This window comes from Calidris pugnax, unplaced genomic scaffold, assembly GCF_001431845.1.
Source record: "Calidris pugnax isolate Ruff unplaced genomic scaffold, ASM143184v1 scaffold42, whole genome shotgun sequence".
Classification (NCBI taxonomy): domain Eukaryota; kingdom Metazoa; phylum Chordata; class Aves; order Charadriiformes; family Scolopacidae; genus Calidris; species Calidris pugnax.
In genome coordinates, this window is record NW_015090920.1 from 6,172,685 (window position 1) to 6,191,916 (window position 19,232).

General features: G+C 38.8%; 1 protein-coding gene across 4 annotated transcripts in view; it reads left to right on the forward strand.

The window, feature by feature from the left end:
- Window positions 1–19,232, forward strand: part of INPP4B (inositol polyphosphate-4-phosphatase type II B) — a 217,665-nt gene that overhangs the window by 173,891 nt on the left and 24,542 nt on the right. For all 4 annotated transcript variants that reach the window (XM_014950034.1, XM_014950032.1, XM_014950030.1 and 1 more), the window contains 2 exons: window positions 505–617; window positions 5,684–5,838. In XM_014950034.1, the coding sequence (XP_014805520.1) occupies window positions 505–617; window positions 5,684–5,838 (268 nt within the window). The remainder of the gene's footprint in view (window positions 1–504; window positions 618–5,683; window positions 5,839–19,232) is intronic.

Here is a 19,232-nt window from a genome sequence, read left to right on the forward strand (position 1 = left end):
AGGGAGGAGGAGGAAGACTATTTAGTGCTATTTAACCCCCCTGTTGTGTTACGTTAGGAGTAAAAGCATCGTTTTAAAACAAAACTGAGATGTTCCATTTTGAAAACAAAAGCAAAATATTTTGACTTAACAATAAAAAAAAAATTCATCCATCAAAGCAGGTTTTAATGCACTCAGTTATTTCTCTGCCCATTTCCATTGAATGTCTGTAACAGTTGATGAACAGAACTATAGAGGAGATCTGAATGTATTCACCATCCATCTATAAGATAAAAATTGAAGACCCTTTAATGTTCCGTGGTGAAGATCTTGGGGAGGACAACCCAATACTTAAAAAGAAATAAGGTTTGCTTATTCTGTAAATATTTAGCAAGTGCTTTCCATCCTGTGTCTGAATAAGGCTTTAAATAATAGATTTGTTCTTTAATGTGGTCATTCTTTAGTCAGCATAACCCTATCATCAGCGTTACCGTAATGAGCAACCTCATCATCCTTTTTTTCCAGGTCTACCACATTTTCAAGAACAAAATGATTTAAAGGGATTGCTAGAAAATCTCCATCAAAATATCCAGGCCAAAAAGAGAAAGAATGTAGAAATCATGTGGCTGGCTGCAACGGTAAGCTCTCCTCTTTCAGACCCGTTCACATGATGAACTAATTTCCACATGCCTGCTGATCTTGTAAGCGTGATGGATTTTAAGGATGTGGTTGGAAAACTCAGTGATTAAAGTAAACATATGCTGAAATGGTTTTCTAACATTTCGATTCTGATAGCCTCTCATTCAATTAATGAATATATATTCCTGCACTTAAATTACAGATATTTTCTTTTTCTCACTTTCATAACTGGTAGAACTGGCTAGACTTCAATGCAAGAGATGGTCTTGGTCACTTTATCCCTTACTTTCTCCAGGACCTTTTCTGCAGAGCTTCTCCTAGTCAGGCAGTCCATGGCCTGTGCTGCTGCTTGGGGTTGTTTTGTCTCAGATGCAGGATTTTTCATTTATCTCAGTGAGTTGTGTAACAGAGTAAAAGAGGTTTGCTTTTTTGGGGGGGCATGTTTCTCCTTTAGCTAACTGATTCTGGTTTTAGGCAGAGGAATCACTTCATCCCCAAATCAATTCCTTGGACAATCACACATAGCTCTAAATATATCACCTCATCTGAGAGAGAGAATACAGTATTCAGCTACAGTATCCAACCTTTTTTTTTTTCTTTATTTAGAATTCTTTGATAATATAAAATTTGATTGTTCAACATATCTTCCTTTCGTTGTTTTGCGTCCATAAGCCTTGAGGTATGATGCAGAACATGATTGCTTGCTCTGGCTTTTGTTTAATATTGCTGCACTCAACTTTTGATTTTCTGTAATTAGGGTACTTATGTTTTATAAATAAGTGTTTAATTGTAGCAGTACAACTTTTAGTCAATCACATTTTATGGGTTTTTTTTTAGCCAGTGTCACCATGGCAGCCACTCCCAGGGCACTGATAGCAACACAAAAGAGGCTAGACATGCAAAGGATAGATGTTCAGACACAGGGAGAACACAAAGAGAACATCTTCATCAAACAGCAAATAATCCTTAGTTTGCTTTATTCACATAATTCCTTCTTGTTTCCCAATTCTGTGGGTTTTGCACATTCTGTGGGTTAAAAAAAAAAAAAAACAAAAAAAAAAATCCCGCAACAAAACATCCCTTAGATATTTATAAAGAGCTCAAGCTTTTCAGAAATGTGAAATTCAACCAGGTAATTGTCTTAGATTTACAAAAAGTACCTTTGATGTCTCTGCCAATTTATACAAGCGGAGACATGAGTCTTTGGCATCTACTGAAATTGAAGCAAGACCTTGTGTTTTGGGGAACTTTCAGATGCATACACCCTTCAAGGCAAATAAATATCTCATACAAAATATTAATAAAATTTTCCATGACTTTTCATTAACAGCAGGAACAAGACAATATTAACTCTGTCTTTGTATTAATAACACTGCTGTATTTTTTTTTATGTTGCTAATAACATTTTGCCTTGTGGTTAATAAATAATATCACATGCTGTTGCAGTATAAATCTGTTGTGAGTAAAAATATAAGCTTTTATTGCAATACCAGTTCTGCTATTACTATGAAACATTGCTTTTTAAAGGAATAGAAGATGAATCACTACAGGATAGCGTGAAACGAGCTACAAAGAATATGGCAGAATTTACTTAATCTTTGGGTATAGAAAGTTGTATTCTACCACCTATTTGGGATTCCCTGAAAGTCATTTCATGGGTAAAAAGCATTCTTTGGACATATAAACTGTTTCAGATTTTTCCTTCACTATATTCTATTTCTCTTTACCTTACTGTAAATTTCTGAAATGAGTATTTCTGGACCTATTGACCTACACACTGTTAATACTGTTACATTTATTTGTTGGGAAGGCATGATTCCCTGCTCTAAGGATATCACTTTGGTACTGCAGTAGATGTATGAGATTATACATGGATCTGCATGAGTATCTCTACCTGCATGTAATCCCTGTTGTAATGGGACTGTGAGAATACATCTGCGTTTTCAAAGTCAACTTTTGCAAATTGATATCACAAACATTTATTCTAAATATAATGGGACAGAGATTTAAATGTTACATCTCTTTATTTCCTAAGCTGCACCCTGCATCTTGTGTCTTATATCAGGAGAAATAATCAGAGTATTGTTTCATCCTTGTTTTAGTCTTCATGCTTTTACCATCCCCACTTTAAGCTTAATCACGATCCTAATCATTTAAATCTGTGTTGGTAAGAGAGATTTTCTAAAGCTCTAATAAATGTTAAGTCTATTTCTCCTTCTCCTATGTCTTCAATATATTCGGGGAAGAAGTGATCAAAATTGAGGGTAAAATTTAGGCTGGGCACTAATTGTAAACCATGTGTTCTGATATGATATTCCCATATATTTGGTATTGTCTCTATTAGATTTCTAGAGCATCAGATCATTGTGTTGGCCCATTTTAATTATTTACTTTGTTTAACTGTCACTGCTTTGTGAACTGAGTCATTCTGAGGATTTATCTGGGTCAGCCTATTAGGTTAACCACGTTTCTCCTTAAATCAGAATCTACAGATTTTAATTGTTTATTTAAGTTAGCAGATAGTTTTCTGTTTAATCCCCTTTAAAATGATTGAGACATTTGTACTGAACTTCAATGCAAAATAAGCTCGTGGGTATGGTCATTTGCTTGTTGTGCCTAGAATGCTGCTCAGGTCCAAACAGACTTTATATATCTGCTGCCAGCCCAGAGTTGGGATGTCGTCTCCCCTCCCTGCATCAGAGCCATCACTCAGCCCAAATAAATTACCTTTTTTTTTTCTTATGACTCATTCACTTTGGATAGTCACAATGACTCATGGACTTCAAAAGAGACTAGTGTAAAGAGAAATAATCTCTTCAATTAAGCAGTTAACTTCTTTCACAGCATTATCAGACCTGATAGTTTCTTTAAAAAAAAAAAAAAGGCTTATAGTACTTCATTTGAATCCCAATGCAACTTTCCAAATTTTTAAACAGATTTAAGTTTTAAAATTTTGAATTATGGGAGGGAAGAAACACTTGTATGTTCTCCTTTACTAGCCTTTACTTCTTTGGGTTCACGGTTGGATTCAATTCCTTATTTCCCAGGATTCAACTTTTGAGATCGCCCTGACCACCGTACTGCAAAGACCTTAAAGGCTTTAAATACTGTGTGGGCGATTGATTTTAATAGGATTTCTGAGAATGCGATTAACGGATAAAAAAGTGTTTATTTTCTGAAGCGAGATAATGAAGATCATGTTCCACTTCCATCTTGCAAGATCCCAAGTAACAACCTGATAGCCAAGCTGAGAAGTTCCTTAGGACGAGGCCTTAATGCTCTAATTTATTGCCTTGCCCTATTCTCATCACTATTTCCTTTTTTCGTACTGTTAGAGCTGTGATTGTCCAGGGACAGGAGCGAGCAAAGTGCTGCCTTTGCTTAGGACAAATTATGCCTGAGGAAAGGTAAATCCACGCTCGGACACACCAGCTCTCCTTCAAATCTTTAGTTTTCTATTAAAATATTGTTTGAAACTAAAATATAAAACAATGGGCTGGTACAACCATGGATTGACTCTAAAGGTGAGAAATTCTCCTTAAAAATATGTCATGTTTCCCATGTCCCTTATAATTCTGTCAAAACATAGAGTGAAAGCAGGCACTCCACGGCAGCTGTTTGTGTTAAGCTTTAATTATTCTGGGTCACGCACTGAACAGTTCACCTGTTGAAAATAAGGACTATATTTAAATTCAGCTGTGTCTGAATCCATACCCCCATGAGAAGTGAGACCTCTAAGTTCATGGGTCTGAGATAAGACTTGTTAAAGTTTCTCTTCTTTTTTTCAACGTTCATTAGATGTTCAGACAATTAAGCTTTGAATAGCAGTTGTTATAAAGTCAGGAAAAAATGAAGCAACTTTTCCTTTTATAGTCTAGGCTAACACAAATACTTTTTATTTCAAGTTCAGGAAATTGGATGCAATGGCTTTGTAAGCTGTAGTACATGTAGACATTTTAGTGATTTGCTTAAAATTCTTAGGACTAAGAATAGGTTTGTTTTGGTTTTTTTATTGCTGGGTTAATGGTTTTGTAACTGTAGTACGTGTAGACATTTTAGTGATTTGCTCAAAATTCTTAGGACTAAGAGACTAAGATTAGGTTTGTTTTGGTTTTTTTATTGCTGGGTCCACCATCTGTTTCTTGCTTCACTTGACTGAGGGTGGCAATGAGGTCTCCCCTCAGCCTCCTCTTCTCCAAACTAAACATGCCCAGTTCCCTCAGCCTCTCCTTGTAGGACTTGATCTCTAAGGGCCCCTTTTTCCTCAGTGGGCAAGTTATTTGTAGCTTGTCCTGCTAATGAAAGGCTTGAAGATCTGCTTTTAAAATGTCTCCTTTGGACAAATCAGGAATGTGCTATAGATCAGCAGCTGTAATCTGTTGGTGCTGGTTTTGTAGTGTGTAATGCTGCAAATTTATAAAGAAAAGATAAATTTACAGTTGTTTTAAGCACAACACTTTGGCCTTTCGTGGCACTGTCAGGGGCATAATCCTTAGAATATGAAAATCCTGTGGCACTGTGTCGGGCCAGCAGGGGCATAATCCTTAGAATATGAAAATCCATCTCTAAGGGCCCCTTTTTCCTCAGTGGGCAAGTTATTTGTAGCTTGTCCTGCTAATGAAAGGCTTGAAGATCTGCTTTTAAAATGTCTCCTTTAGACAAATCAGGAATGTGCAATAGATCAGCAGCTGTAATCTGTTGGTGCTGGTTTTGTAGTGTGTAATGCTGCAAATTTATAAAGAAAAGATAAATTTACAGTTGTTTTAAGCACAACACTTTGGCCTTTTGTGGCACTGTGTCGGGCCAGCAGGGGCATAATCCTTAGAATATGAAAATCCCTAAGGCAGCAATAATAACTGATTTAACTGCAAAGACACATCAACAGCCATATGATTCGAGTTGGAGCTACTACCTTGTAAAAGCTGTTTGCTTCTGGAGAAATACTGCAGTTTGCTGAATTCATTGTCTGTGATTGCAAAGCTGTGGGAGTTTCATGGTCTGCCTAGTGTGAGAGAGCACAAGGAGTGAAAAGGGGACAACCCTTTGACATCCGCCTGTGTTTCAGATCTGCCGCAAGCTGAACGGAGTCCGTTTCACCTGCTGCAAAAGTGCCAAAGACCGGACCTCCATGTCGGTGACGCTGGAGCAGTGCTCCATCTTGAGGGACGAGCATCAGCTTCACAAGGACTTCTTCATCCGGGCGCTGGACTGCATGAGAAGGTACGTGGAGACTATTGCATGCCCCGTGCGCGGGGAGCACAGAACAGACTGAAGCCGGTGGCAGGTGGGGGACGGGCCCCAGACCCCATTTAGCAGAGGAGTGACCAGCAGCACGACAGCTGGCGAGTTTTATCACTAATTAACAGCTTCTGAGGTAGACAGGTGAAGCCTCGTGTCGCTTCAGACTGTAGAATTTGACCAAAGTACATAGCAGTTATTTTAACAATTTATTGGGCTTTCATAAGGCTTAAAATTTTAGCAACATTCTACAATGATACAAAAAAAATACATTATTTCCTGTTTTAAGAACATTTTTTTAAAATGCTTACACATTCATTAAATCATTTTTTAAAATTTAGACAAATATTCTGAAAGCAGAATAAGCATTTGTTACAGATGGACATTCTTATTAGCTCCTGTTATTAAAAATAAAATAACCACCCAAGTAGGTTTGGACTGATGGTGGTTGCCACTAGCACCTGATACAATCTTTACTGTGCTTAATAAATAAATAAATAAATGTTTCATTCTAAATTACAGCCACGCAGAAATCGAGGCTGATGTTATTAGGAACGTGTAATTAAAAGTTGTAAAGATTTCTGATTATCTGAATCTTTGATGAATAAAAAGAAAAAAATTGAGCAAACAAGTTTTGATGATAACATGAATCCAGATGCTATATTCTCCATGGAAAATTTCGTCATTGGCTTTAATAAGTTCTGCATTATATTTTCTGTAAGAGTTTGAAAAAAATGTATTCGCAACATTCAAATGATATATAGCAAAGGTCACTTCAAAACTAATAGAAAATATTCTGATTAGCCTGCAAAGATGTAAATTAATCATATTTTGCACCTGTATGAAACACAAACTGCTTTTGTGTTGGATTTGGAAAGGAAAACAATCATGTTTAAAGTCTGTAATTGATAATTCTTGACGTTAATATTTAGTATTGTCAGATCAGGTGTTGTATGTCCAGATGAACACTGTAGGTTTACGCATGTAGGGTTCCTCCGTCTTTTGGCAATGATAGATATCCTAAAGAAAAAAGGTAATGTTTGCAAAGAGTAATGGAGCGGAGGAGTGAGATGGCTCAGATGCAGAGCTGGTTTGCAAGGTGTTAGTGCAGTGTGATGGATTAAACCGAGGGGCACCATCTCACACGTATCATTGGCTGCATAAATCCCCCGGTCTTGGCAGGATTTCAGTGAGTGAATGACTTGTGTGCAGTCTGCCATAACTACATCTTTTATCATTAATGAAAAATTTCTGAGTTTTCTGTGTTAAATTTCATTTGTGTTGGCATTTCAAATATTTTTTTTTCTTTTATGTCTCCAATAACTACAGAAGTGTGTAAACTACAGCAAATTACCAGACACAGGCAAACTAATTATATAAAATCATTATTATGTTAGAATAGCATTGAGTAGTAGATTGGAAAAATTTCACACATATAAACCTGTTAAAAAAGCAAGCCCTGATATTTATACAAACTAACTTGTTAGTATGAAAGCGTAGTAGGTTTTTATAGACTAAACTGTAAGCTTTTATATCACAGAAATGATCTGAAAGCTGAGAAGATTAACACATTAGCTATATTTGCAGATAACAGTAAATTGGAGTCACAAAAGAATGGTGAAAAGCCCAGGAAATCTGGAGAAAACTTAGAAAACAAATGAGCAGATGGGTTTATGAGGTTGAAGCACCATCACAACAGAATAAAAATGTGGAATGGGGACACATAGTACTTAGCTCTACAGTACTCCATTGGGAGTTGGTTAGACAATTTTAATAGCTGTCTTTGGGTGCTTTTTTTTGGTATCTTTGGTGCCAGAGACATCCACCGGGGACTGTTTGTCGCTCCCCAGTGCCCATCTGTTGGGAAGTGTTTGTGGAGCAGTGGTGGAGCAACGCAGATCTCCCCCCTCTCCACCACTGACGAGGCAGCCTGGCACGGGCCCTCCAGCTGGGCTCTCTTCTTGTAGGCAGATGGAGAAAGGTGAATGGCAGGGAAAGGCCATTTGAGAGAGCAAACTGGGAAGGAAAGAACAGTCGGGCAAAAGAGAGGGGGGAAAAAAAGCCATAATTCCTGCAGGAAGAGATATAATGGTGTTTCAGCTAAATCTCCTGTATTTTACTTGAGGGAGGTTGGCAGCACGTTTTTGAGGTTTGTGTGAATGAGGTCAACAGACTTGTTTGGTAGTCGTCATGATGCTTGCCCTTTCAACCTTTCTTCTCATTTGCTTATTGTTGCAGAGTGTTATTTGAAAGATGATGCTGTGCATTTCTGTGATGCTTGCCCTTTTATCCTTTCTTCTCACTTGGTTATTGTTATTTGAAAGATGATGCTGTGCATTTCTAAGCTTTTCATTGACTACTTGTAGAAGCTTTTAGAATTATCTTCACGTCTTAAAGAACCTATTTTGTTTTAAGAGTATACAGAGAAAAACTTGTTTGCCGTTTAATTTATAATTTTAGCAATTTCCTCCTGATGAATCTTCTCTAGATCACTTAGTTATACTCTGTCAATCAAATCCATGCATGCTGATTGCCACAAATCACTTTTAAGCCTTTCAAAAGGACAAGTAGACAAGAAAAATTCAATTTTAACATCCAGAATCCTAAGACTGGATTGATCTTTGAAAGGCCTCTTTCAAGAGTTAACAGTAGGAGATAGAGAGTGCTGTGAAACAAAGTGAGTTGTAAAAGTAAACGGCGATTCAAAAGCAGCCTTTATTGGAAATGCCATAATTTTGAGATATGAAAATTATAAAGGTGCCCGTGTAGCTGTAAAGCTTTTTCTTTTCCTGCCGGTGCTGACACAGCTTTGGTGGCTGTTGTAAAAGTGAAGCACGTGCTTGGGGGTTCATGCTTTCTTGCCACCAGAAGTTGGGAGAGACTGGACTTCTGCGTGCTGCTGCTTTTTGGCTTCTCTGATGCCCCTGGTATTTTGGGGCAATTTCAGCTGTTTCAGTATGTTTGCTTCACTGTGCGTTGCACAGCACTGGTTTGGAAACTACTGCCAGTAGCTGTTACTTAATGGCTTTGTTTGTAAGTAGAATCAGTGTCTTGTAGCAATAAACTATATGATGTTTATCACTTAAAAAAAACCAAACCAAACTAACCCTGTGCAAAAATCCTCCCATTAGTTGTCCCGTTAGCTTATGAAAAATGTGGTGAAATGATGTTAGGAATTCAAGCTTTATCATTTACGACATATATTATATGATTTTGTCTTCTGAGTTTAACTCCAACCATTAGGATGCTGCAATTGATGTGTATTGCTATTCCATAAATAATTCTACATATTATAGTTTTCTTGGTATTTGTACGTGACATTCATTGATCTTAGTGACATGCATAGTGCAGAATGAGGAAAATCCGTATATTCTCATCTCTGTATCAATTGCTTGCAATTCACAGTGCACTAAAATCGTATTTATAATACTGCTACCGTTTTCAAATCACCTTTTTTTTGCTATCATCGATTTTCTTTCCTATTTTTTCATTGACCAATATGTGAATATTTTCTGTCATTCAATGTTAACTATATTCCAAGAGACAGTAGAGACAAAACTGATTTACCCGAGTTCATGGCAGTATCTGTCACGCAATTCTATTTTTCATCTTTAGAGCTGGCCATTGCTGGAGGGAGGTTGGACCCTGGTAGGCAGCACACTATGAAGCAGTTCTGCAAAACTCATTTGATTTTTTTTTTTTCTTTTTTTTTCTGAACCTATTTAATTTTAATATTTCAGTGACAGGGCCCCTTTTGGAGGCCTTGGGTAACAAGTAACCTCAGGCTTTCCTGGGTTTTGAGCATGTTTCCAATAAAGCCTCAAAAGTAAAAAACAAGCAAAGGAAATTACAAACCCACTGTCCATGGTGAAGCCTCCAGGCTTTCAGCCTTATCATCATTCTTGGCAGGGCACAGTAACTGTCAGATATTTCAGACATTGAATACAAAATTTGACTCAATGTGGGACACTGTTTTCACCTGAAACAGCAGTCAAGGATATTTCAGATTATTTTAGATAAATTGCCTATCAAAAATCTGATTGAAGCCGAAACACGAAGAGTGAATGGTCTGGACAATGAGGTATGGGCTTTGATAGCCCAGTTATGAAGCAAATAGCTCCTCTTTAAAGAGATGTTTGAGGGCATATCTCCTTAAAGATAATGTTAAAGATGCCCGAGTTGAGAAGGAGAGAGAGCTTAATAGCTCTTTAATCAGGGACTTTCAGATGTTCTGGGTGGAATCCATAGGTCCAGGCTGAGATGGCCCTTGGCCATGGAAGGGCCTATACCAGAGTGTTGTGATTGCTGCGTGGACGAGGAAGCAGGAGCCAAAGGTCAGGATGAGAGACTGGGATCCACGTGCAGATCCTCCTTGCCCTTCTGCCACGTCCCAGCTTGTACCCTGCCCCTACAGGCCTGTGGCAAGAGCTGCAGTGCATGGGGGGGGGGGTGACACAGAAGACACAGCACATGGTGCACATGGTCTCCTATTACCTTTCCTTTTTCCAGCCCTTCTGAGCTTCCCCATCTGTTTCTTTTTTTTTTTTTTTTTTTCCCCTAAGAGTATTAGCGTAAACAAAACTTAAAAATGGAGAGCTGTCTTCCAACATGGATTTTTCCATCATTCTATGGTCCTTTAGAAACTTAACATTTATATTTTGAGGTACAGACTGTAGATGGAAAGATTTACATTACCTAATGTATTGAAAGAGGCCTGGCATTAAGTAATGGCAAGGCCCAATTTTGGTGCATTGAACCACTATCAATTTTATTTTCTACAACTAAATTACTACTTCTTCAAATAGCAACAGTTTGCAGAGGAAAAGAAAACAGAATGGATAGAGATGGAGAAAAGATGTAATAAGAATCAGTGCCATTGGCTCTTTGTTGGGCTGTTTTAGAATAAAGATCTATTTCTGAGCATCCTTCTGGAAAGAGGAGAACGATTGCAGAAACCCACTGCAGACAAAGTATCAAACAGGAACTTGGAAGGGGCAGGTTAAATATAAAGTTTTCTAAGTACGCAATTTCACAAAATTGATCTTTATACTGTGTCATGTTTGCTTCACTGTGCGTTGCACAGCACTGGTTTGGAAACTACTGCCAGTAGCTGTTACTTAATGGCTTTGTTTGTAAGTAGAATCAGTGTCTTGTAACGATAAACTATATGATGTTTATCACTTAAAAAAAACCAAACCAAACTAACCCTGTGCAAAAATCCTCCCATTAGTTGTCCCGTTAGCTTATGAAAAATGTGGTGAAATGATGTTAGGAATTCAAGCTTTATCATTTACGACATATATTATATGATTTTGTCTTCTGAGTTTAACTCCAACCATTAGGATGCTGCAATTGATGTGTATTGCTATTCCATAAATAATTCTACATATTATAGTTTTCTTGGTATTTGTACGTGACATTCATTGATCTTAGTGACATGCATAGTGCAGAATGAGGAAAATCCGTATATTCTCATCTCTGTATCAATTGCTTGCAATTCACAGTGCACTAAAATCGTATTTATAATACTGCTACCGTTTTCAAATCACCTTTTTTTTGCTATCATCGATTTTCTTTCCTATTTTTTCATTCACCAATATGTGAATATTCTCTGTCATTCAATGTTAACTATATTCCAAGAGACAGTAGAGAGACAAAACTGATTTACCCGAGTTCATGGCAGTATCTGTCACGCAATTCTATTTTTCATCTTTAGAGCTGGCCATTGCTGGAGGGAGGTTGGACCCTGGTAGGCAGCACACTATGAAGCAGTTCTGCAAAACTCATTTGATTTTTTTTTTTTCTTTTTTTTTCTGAACCTATTTAATTTTAATATTTCAGTGACAGGGCCCCTTTTGGAGGCCTTGGGTAACAAGTAACCTCAGGCTTTCCTGGGTTTTGAGCATGTTTCCAATAAAGCCTCAAAAGTAAAAAACAAGCAAAGGAAATTACAAACCCACTGTCCACGGTGAAGCCCCCAGGCTTTCAGCCTTATCATCATTCTTGGCAGGGCACAGTAACTGTCAGATATTTCAGACATTGAATACAAAATTTGACTCAATGTGGGACACTGTTTGCACCTGAAACAGCAGTCAAGGATATTTCAGATTATTTTAGATAAATTGCCTATCAAAAATCTGATTGAAGCCGAAACACGAAGAGTGAATGGTCTGGACAATGAGGTATGGGCTTTGATAGCCCAGTTATGAAGCAAATAGCTCCTCTTTAAAGAGATGTTTGAGGGCATATCTCCTTAAAGATAATGTTAAAGATGCCCGAGTTGAGAAGGAGAGAGAGCTTAATAGCTCTTTAATCAGGGACTTTCAGATGTTCTGGGTGGAATCCATAGGTCCAGGCTGAGATGGCCCTTGGCCATGGAGGGGCCTATAGCAGAGTGTTGTGATTGCTGTGTGGGTGAGGAAGCAGGAGCCAAAGGTCAGGATGAGAGACTGGGATCCACGTGCAGATCCTCCTTGCCCTTCTGCCACGTCCCAGCTTTTACCCTGCCCCTGCAGGCCTGTGGCAAGAGCTGCAGTATATGGGGGGGGGTCACACAGAAGAGACAGCACATGGTGCACGTGTTCTCCTGTTACCTTTCCTTTTTCCAGCCCTTCTAAGCTTCCCCATCTGTTTTTTTTCTTTTTCCCTAAGAATATTAGCGTAAACAAAACTTAAAAATGGAGAGCTGTCTTCCAACATGGATTTTTCCATCATTCTATGGTCCTTTAGAAACTTAACATTTATATTTTGAGGTACAGACTGTAGATGGAAAGATTTACATTACCTAATGTATTGAAAGAGGCCTGGCATTAAGTAATGGCAAGGCCCAATTTTGGTACATTGAACTACTATCAATTTTATTTTCTAAAACTAAATTACTACTTCTTCAAATAGCAACAGTTTGCAGAGGAAAAGAAAACAGAATGGATAGAGATGGAGAAAAGATGTAATAAGAATCAATGCAATTGGCTCTTTGTTGGGCTGTTTTAGAATAAAGTCTATTTCTGAACATCCTTCTGGAAAGAGGAGAACGTTTGCAGAAACCCACTGCAGACAAAGTATCAAACAGGAACTTGGAAGGGGCAGGTTAAATATAAAGTTTTCTAAGTACGCAATTTCACAAAATTGATCTTTATACTGTGTCTTTAAAGCAATTATCTGGTTTTTAAGATTTAAAAAAAAAAAAAAAAGACAAGAAAACCCTCACACTTTATTTGCACCATATCAGGCTCAGGAAGGTGGTCAGTGAGGTTCAGGCTTCTACTTGGGCAAATTAAGTAAAACTGCCAGTTGGTTTGTACTACAGTCCCACACATTCTGTCTGTTTCACTGGGCTTAGTTGTCCAAGTCCGTGTTTTGCAGGAGAATGTTCTCTAGCTGACTACAGAAGTTTCATTTCTCCTGGACCTTGTTTCTCTACCTTCTTCCCACGTACTAATTTCGGTTCTTTCTGATCAGCACCCCAGTCAGAGTCCCAAGAACTCTCTCATGAGAACTTCCTCATCTTCCTCTTTTCCACCAGACTAGTGCTTGAATATTTCCCTCTGGTTGCTCCTTCTTCCTCTGCGACACATGGGGCTGCCTCTGGTTTCCTTCTCTTCTTCAGAGTGGGGCACTGGCCTCGGTACCGGTACAGAGAGAGGAGCAGAGCTGCCTCATTGCTTCTGCTTCCTATCGCAGCGGTCACCGTCTGCCCAGGAGAACAGCAAGGAAGAGTCTTGTCTGACCCCTTGCCCTGGCAGACGTTCAGCACAGATTGAATCCTCAAAGCATGTACCTGCTGAATTTTAACAAGCCTTTGTTAGGAAGAGGTGATTTGAGATTCTTGCAGGAGCAGGTTCTTACAATAGATACATCTCTCACACCTTTATTACCTCCGTGCAGAATATCAAACCCTGCTCTTCAGCATGGAGGCACTAGCAATCATCTCAAAAAAAACAACCAACACAAACCAAAAAAACCCCAGAAACCCTGCATTTTTTTTTCTTCTTCCAATGACATTGTACGTTTGAATTCTATCCATTAAAAATGAACTAACAATTAAAAGTAGAATCTTAATGGAAAGGATTGTGCAACCTTAATTATGGTTGCCCTTCCCCTGGAGCCTATAATAATATTCTTGGACTAATCACTGGGGAGGAAGGGAGTGTTCGAGGGGGGGGAAAAAGTAAAACCCTTTGTCACTCTTTGCAAGGAATATTTGGAGATGTGACCCAGGCTGCATCACCAAAACACTTAGCTTTTCAGCAAGCAGTAAACCAGAGTTTCTGAATCAAATGCTGAGTCTTCCTTTCAGTCGGTGGGGGGAAGGAGATACCAGAAACCATCTGTATTGTCCCCGATTTCTGACACCAGTGTTAGCTGGGGGAGTCCTTGAAATGCTCCTGCTGCTTCTTCATTGATGAAGTAGGAAAGGTGGGTGCTTCAAGAGGACTCAGAACCTGACAGTACATTTTAACTACTGAGTAGTAAAATATGCTAATATATTAATTGCAGTTTATTACAGAGGGGGGAAAAAAGGTCCTTTTCCATTGAAAATGTTTGGCCATGTTTGGGTTTTGTCTTTGTGACAACACAGAGCTTGGTTCCCTGTCATCTTTCTGCTGAAGGGAGTCCTGGCCCTTTGACTTGGGGATGTGTGTGGCACAGTTCTCGAAAGGAGAACCAGATTTAATGGAATTCTGATGAAGGACTCACCCTACTCTGAGTTCCTCTGCTCTGATTTGTACTTTTTATTTCTGAGATAGCGACAGGGGAAATGATCTGTTAACTAGCCCATATTAGTATTTGCCGTATCTTGACCCAAATGAGAGTACAGGGAATTGAGCTATGCCTTCTCTCGCAGTGAATGTTTTAATTATTCAGTATAGACAGTGAGAAAGGTGTGTGATTAATTACCAGGTGCACACTATGATCGTTTAGTTTTCAAAATGAGCCACACAAAAAAACCTTATCCAGTAAATTTGCTTTCCCATTTAGTACCGCAGTCTATGCTTGGATCCTTAATAGTGCAGCAGTGAATTTAATCACTGCATCTTGATTAATTTAAGAAAAAAAAAGAAAAAGGAGAGTGCTTACACTATTAGCAGTCCTCAAAAAACTCTTCTAATGTAAAGTGTTTCTGTCACTTTTGTCATACATAGATTACAGGACCATCGTTTTCCTGGACTTCACCTGCCATGGTTAGGCAGATCTAACATGCAAGCAGTCACATCATCTGAAAATACTGTGGGTGTTCACTTTTGAGATTCTTCTAGTTGTCTATGGAAGACTTTATAAATTGCCTCATTCATCTGATTTTTTTAGTACTTATGTTATTGCTTATTCAGAACTTCCGTGAAAGACTCGGTCTTACCTGAAATCGGAAACTAGATGCATTATACTCACCAGAGTGAGTAATACTAGGTTTCTTCCTGTTACATTTCACTTCTATTAATATTTTCTGGGAAACGGTGGGTGAAAAGTCCTGTATTTATTATTTTAGTATTTATTATTTATTTATTTTATTATTTTTTAGAATTCCATGTGTCGCAGCTGAATTACCGAGGCTTTGACCATGTACAGCTAAATCTCTTAAGGGGAAAAAACACTGCTAAGTCTAAAATTTAGATAAGAAAGGAGGAGGAAATGACAGTAGGTAGGTAATAATAGCATACAATAGCTGGTTAAAACTACCATAGATCCAATCTCTTTGAGAATTTGTTTGCCTCTAGAATGATAATCCTCTCAGAATAATGTAACGTGGGCAGGGAGAGCCTGTAACTTCCTTCCTGCGGTCCCAGCCAAGCACAGGCTGTGCAGAGTTGGAGAGGATGCAGAAAAGAGCAGCAACGAGCTGCTGGGCCTGAGAGCCTGGCTTGGAGTAGGAGATTCTGCCTTCCTTCGGGAGGAGAAACATCATGCAGTGTCAGGCTACGGCTCTAGCTGGCTTATGTGAAAAGCAAGTAAAAGGGACATTTCTAGGTGTATTTTTGCTCTCATTTTAGGCTTCCTTTATCAACTTAGTTTCTTTTTTAGGAATGCTCTCTGATCAGATAATTTTCTTCTCTTTTCATACAGGATCCCTGTTCCAGTTTTCTTCCATAAGCTCCCTGCTTATTTTTTTTTAAATATTATTTCTTCCTTCAATCTACTGCTCTCTTTCCTCCTTCCAGTGTGCATTTCCTTGTTTCTTTCTCTCCTGCAGTATCCCGGTGGTGTATAATTTGAAGAACTCCTTTGACAGCTCAGCTCAGTTCAGGAGGGAGTTTCAGTAGTGGTTTCTAGTTGTTACTTTCTGTGGCAGCTCTGATTTGGTGGGTGACATTTCATAAATGTGTCCTCATCACTACAGGAAGCACTGGCAGGCTGTCAGTGGTGCAGCTACACAGCACCAAGTTGTTCCTCAGTGTTTCCTTGCAGTAAAAGTCCCGGCAGCTGTTGGTAGTTTCCAAAGGAGTCACCATTTGGACTGTTATACACTTATTATGGATTTCCTACTTCCATGATGTTATCTGTAGTTGGCAGGAACTACCAGCAGCGTTATATTGCTGCCCTGTTCTCTGGATTATTCAAAGATAAATTTGGGAGATAATTTTGGGAACTTCCATTATTAATAGCCTACGCCTCTACTATAATCTATGTGAATAGGAAGAATATGTTTACAAGGAGATTAGTGCAAAGGAAAGGTTGGAGTCCTCCCAAAATGCACAGCAAAATAACCTCACTGTTGACTCCTGTTTAACTGTTGGAACAGTTAAAAGTGGTTTCTGCAACCCTGGGGTTTAGCAGTGGTGTAGCTGTGCTGTGACTGAACACACCTAATGCCAAAATCACTGGCACTGGTTTGGCTGTGTGTGTGCAGCGCTGGCTTTGTGCCCAGCTCTGGATTTACCCCCTGCTGGTGTATCTTCCCTCCCCAACCCGGATGCTGCCACGTGGGTATTGTCTTCCAGCAGTGGGAAAAGCACCCGGCTGTTCTCCTCTGTTGGAGATGCTGGCCATGCCCCAGAAGGTGCACGGGGACACCAGGCACAGCTCAGCCAAGGCTCTAGTGCCACAGGGCAGGGGGTTCAAAGGGTGGGAAGAGAATCACTGTTCCCTGTAACTGCTGTCATGGGATGGAATGTTTTGGGTGTATGACCCAGCCTCCTAGTTAGATCACCTGTTAACGAGGCAGGAGGTACTCGGAAGCTTCACTTACCCTTGTGTAAAAGATTTCATAGTATTGTGGTATTAGAGCTATTGGGTTTTTTTCAATCAGTTATTTGTAGCCTTTCTTTTTTATTATTCCTTAAAGGAGAGAACAGCGCTTTTGGAGGGGAATTTGAGAACTCTTGAAATATTCCAAACATCTGTAATTTGAACAGTGTTATTGGCAGGACTGAAGCTTAACGTAACTGATACAGTATCTCACTGAAGGAGTATGAGGTTGGGATTGTGTATCTTTTTAGGGTGGTTAGAAGTTTTTTGTATCCTTTCATGGCTTGTAGACTTTTGTGGGGAATGATTATCTGAGGCTCAACAGCCTCCCCCTTTGACAGTGTCTCTGCAGCTTGACTGTGTTTTCCCTTATGCTGGTGAGAGTGTAATAATATTTGAGGTTTCTTATCCCTCGTTTGAATTTACTGGTCAATGTGCACGAAGGTTGTGAGAACACACAAATGTGTCTTCCCCTCACACCAAGTGCTAACACGTAACCTTTGCTTCTATAGGAAGAAGTACAAAGGTTGTGAGAATACATCTTCCCCTCACACCAAGTGCTAACACGTAACCTTTGCTTCTATAGGAAGACAGACTAAAAAGGCAGCAGTTGATTTATATCTGCAATAGATCAATAAGCTGCACCTTGCTTTAAAGAAATATTTTTCTCCTCAGCCACAGACCCACCCCAGTCAACACTGTCAGATGTGAAGAACTTGTTTAGATTACCAAAAAAAGGAGAGACAGCATTAAGGAGCAATCTGATCACAGTCACATATAAGAAACATTATAAGAAACATCTTGCTCTAGGATCATCTTATTAACAGTTTGTGTCTTGGGTAAAGTGGCACGTCCTGTCAAAATAATGTTGGTTTTTATATGCATTTTGCAAAAATCACTCCTCACTGCTCTGAAGTTGCTAGTTTCCTTGTTTTTTGTTTTTGTTTTTTTTTTTAAATCTATTTATAACTCATTCATAACTGTTGACAACGGAGCATGCACAGAATACGAAGTCCTCAGCAACAGAAAGGTTTGAGCAGTTCCCAGCAAAGTGCCTGGCAGTGTGTGACAAGCAGGGAATGGGAGTGTCCGCAGCAGGTTGTTGTGGAATGTTTTTCGTAACAAATTTCAGCCAGGAAATAAAAATCAATACCTTTAGTCTAGTTTGGTTTAGTTTTTAGCTTGGGTTTTTTAGCTCACTTAGTTTAACCAAGACTGGCATGATCTCTGTTCTAAGTTTATTTCAGTTAATAAAATGGCTGTTACGGGGAAGCTAATAAAAATGGCTAAACTGACTGTCACAGCCATTACTGGCTGGTTTTTGAAATCATCAAAGTGGCGTCAAGCAAAAGTAAGCAGTTACAATAATACATCGTTCTCAAAGGTCCATGAATTAGAATTCCGGAAGAGTCTGCTTTGATAATATTGTTTTTAACTGGTTGGAATATTTATTCATGAGGTTTTCAACAGTCTCTGACATGTTTAACATTTGCTGTTTCACCTTTTGATGTCATCAGTGCGCACCTAGAATATGCTCTGTCCTACTTATATGTTGCTACTAGTTGATGTTACTAGGTATTTCTAAGATGTCTTCTCTCTCATTTAAGATCTTATAATGAAAAAGATGTTTGTTTCCTGAAGAAAATGTGAAACTTTCTAATACCTTATCACTTCTTATTTGTACTGTATTCTCCACTTTGTCTCCCATGTAGCAACAGCTAACATCGTAAGCTGCATATGCACTACATGCATTTCATTTAATAATCACTAGTTAAATGTATTAGAAGTGGGTCAAGAGCTGAGATTGGAGCAGATGTGCAAACACTTCTTAATGTCAAATGTTCTTGACTCAAAAAGCTTATAATTGACAAGCAGAAGGTGAGAAAAAGAAAAGCACTTGTATCTTTTTCACTTTTCAATGGGAGAAAGACAGAATAGAGATGTCTAGTCACTTACTCATGACCATACAGCCCTCTCCTTTGTCGGAAATTGAATTTGGATCTACTTTTTCTTAAACTGATACTCTTCTCATTGTCCCAACCATACTCTTCTCATCGTACATTTTCATTTGTTTTCAAAAAAAGTTGTGTTGCTGCACTTGGATGCGCAATAAGATTCATTGCTGACATTCACTATTCTGCACATTAATAATTCTCTTTTCCTGCTCCTTTTTGCTGGTTGGGTTGATGCTGGCA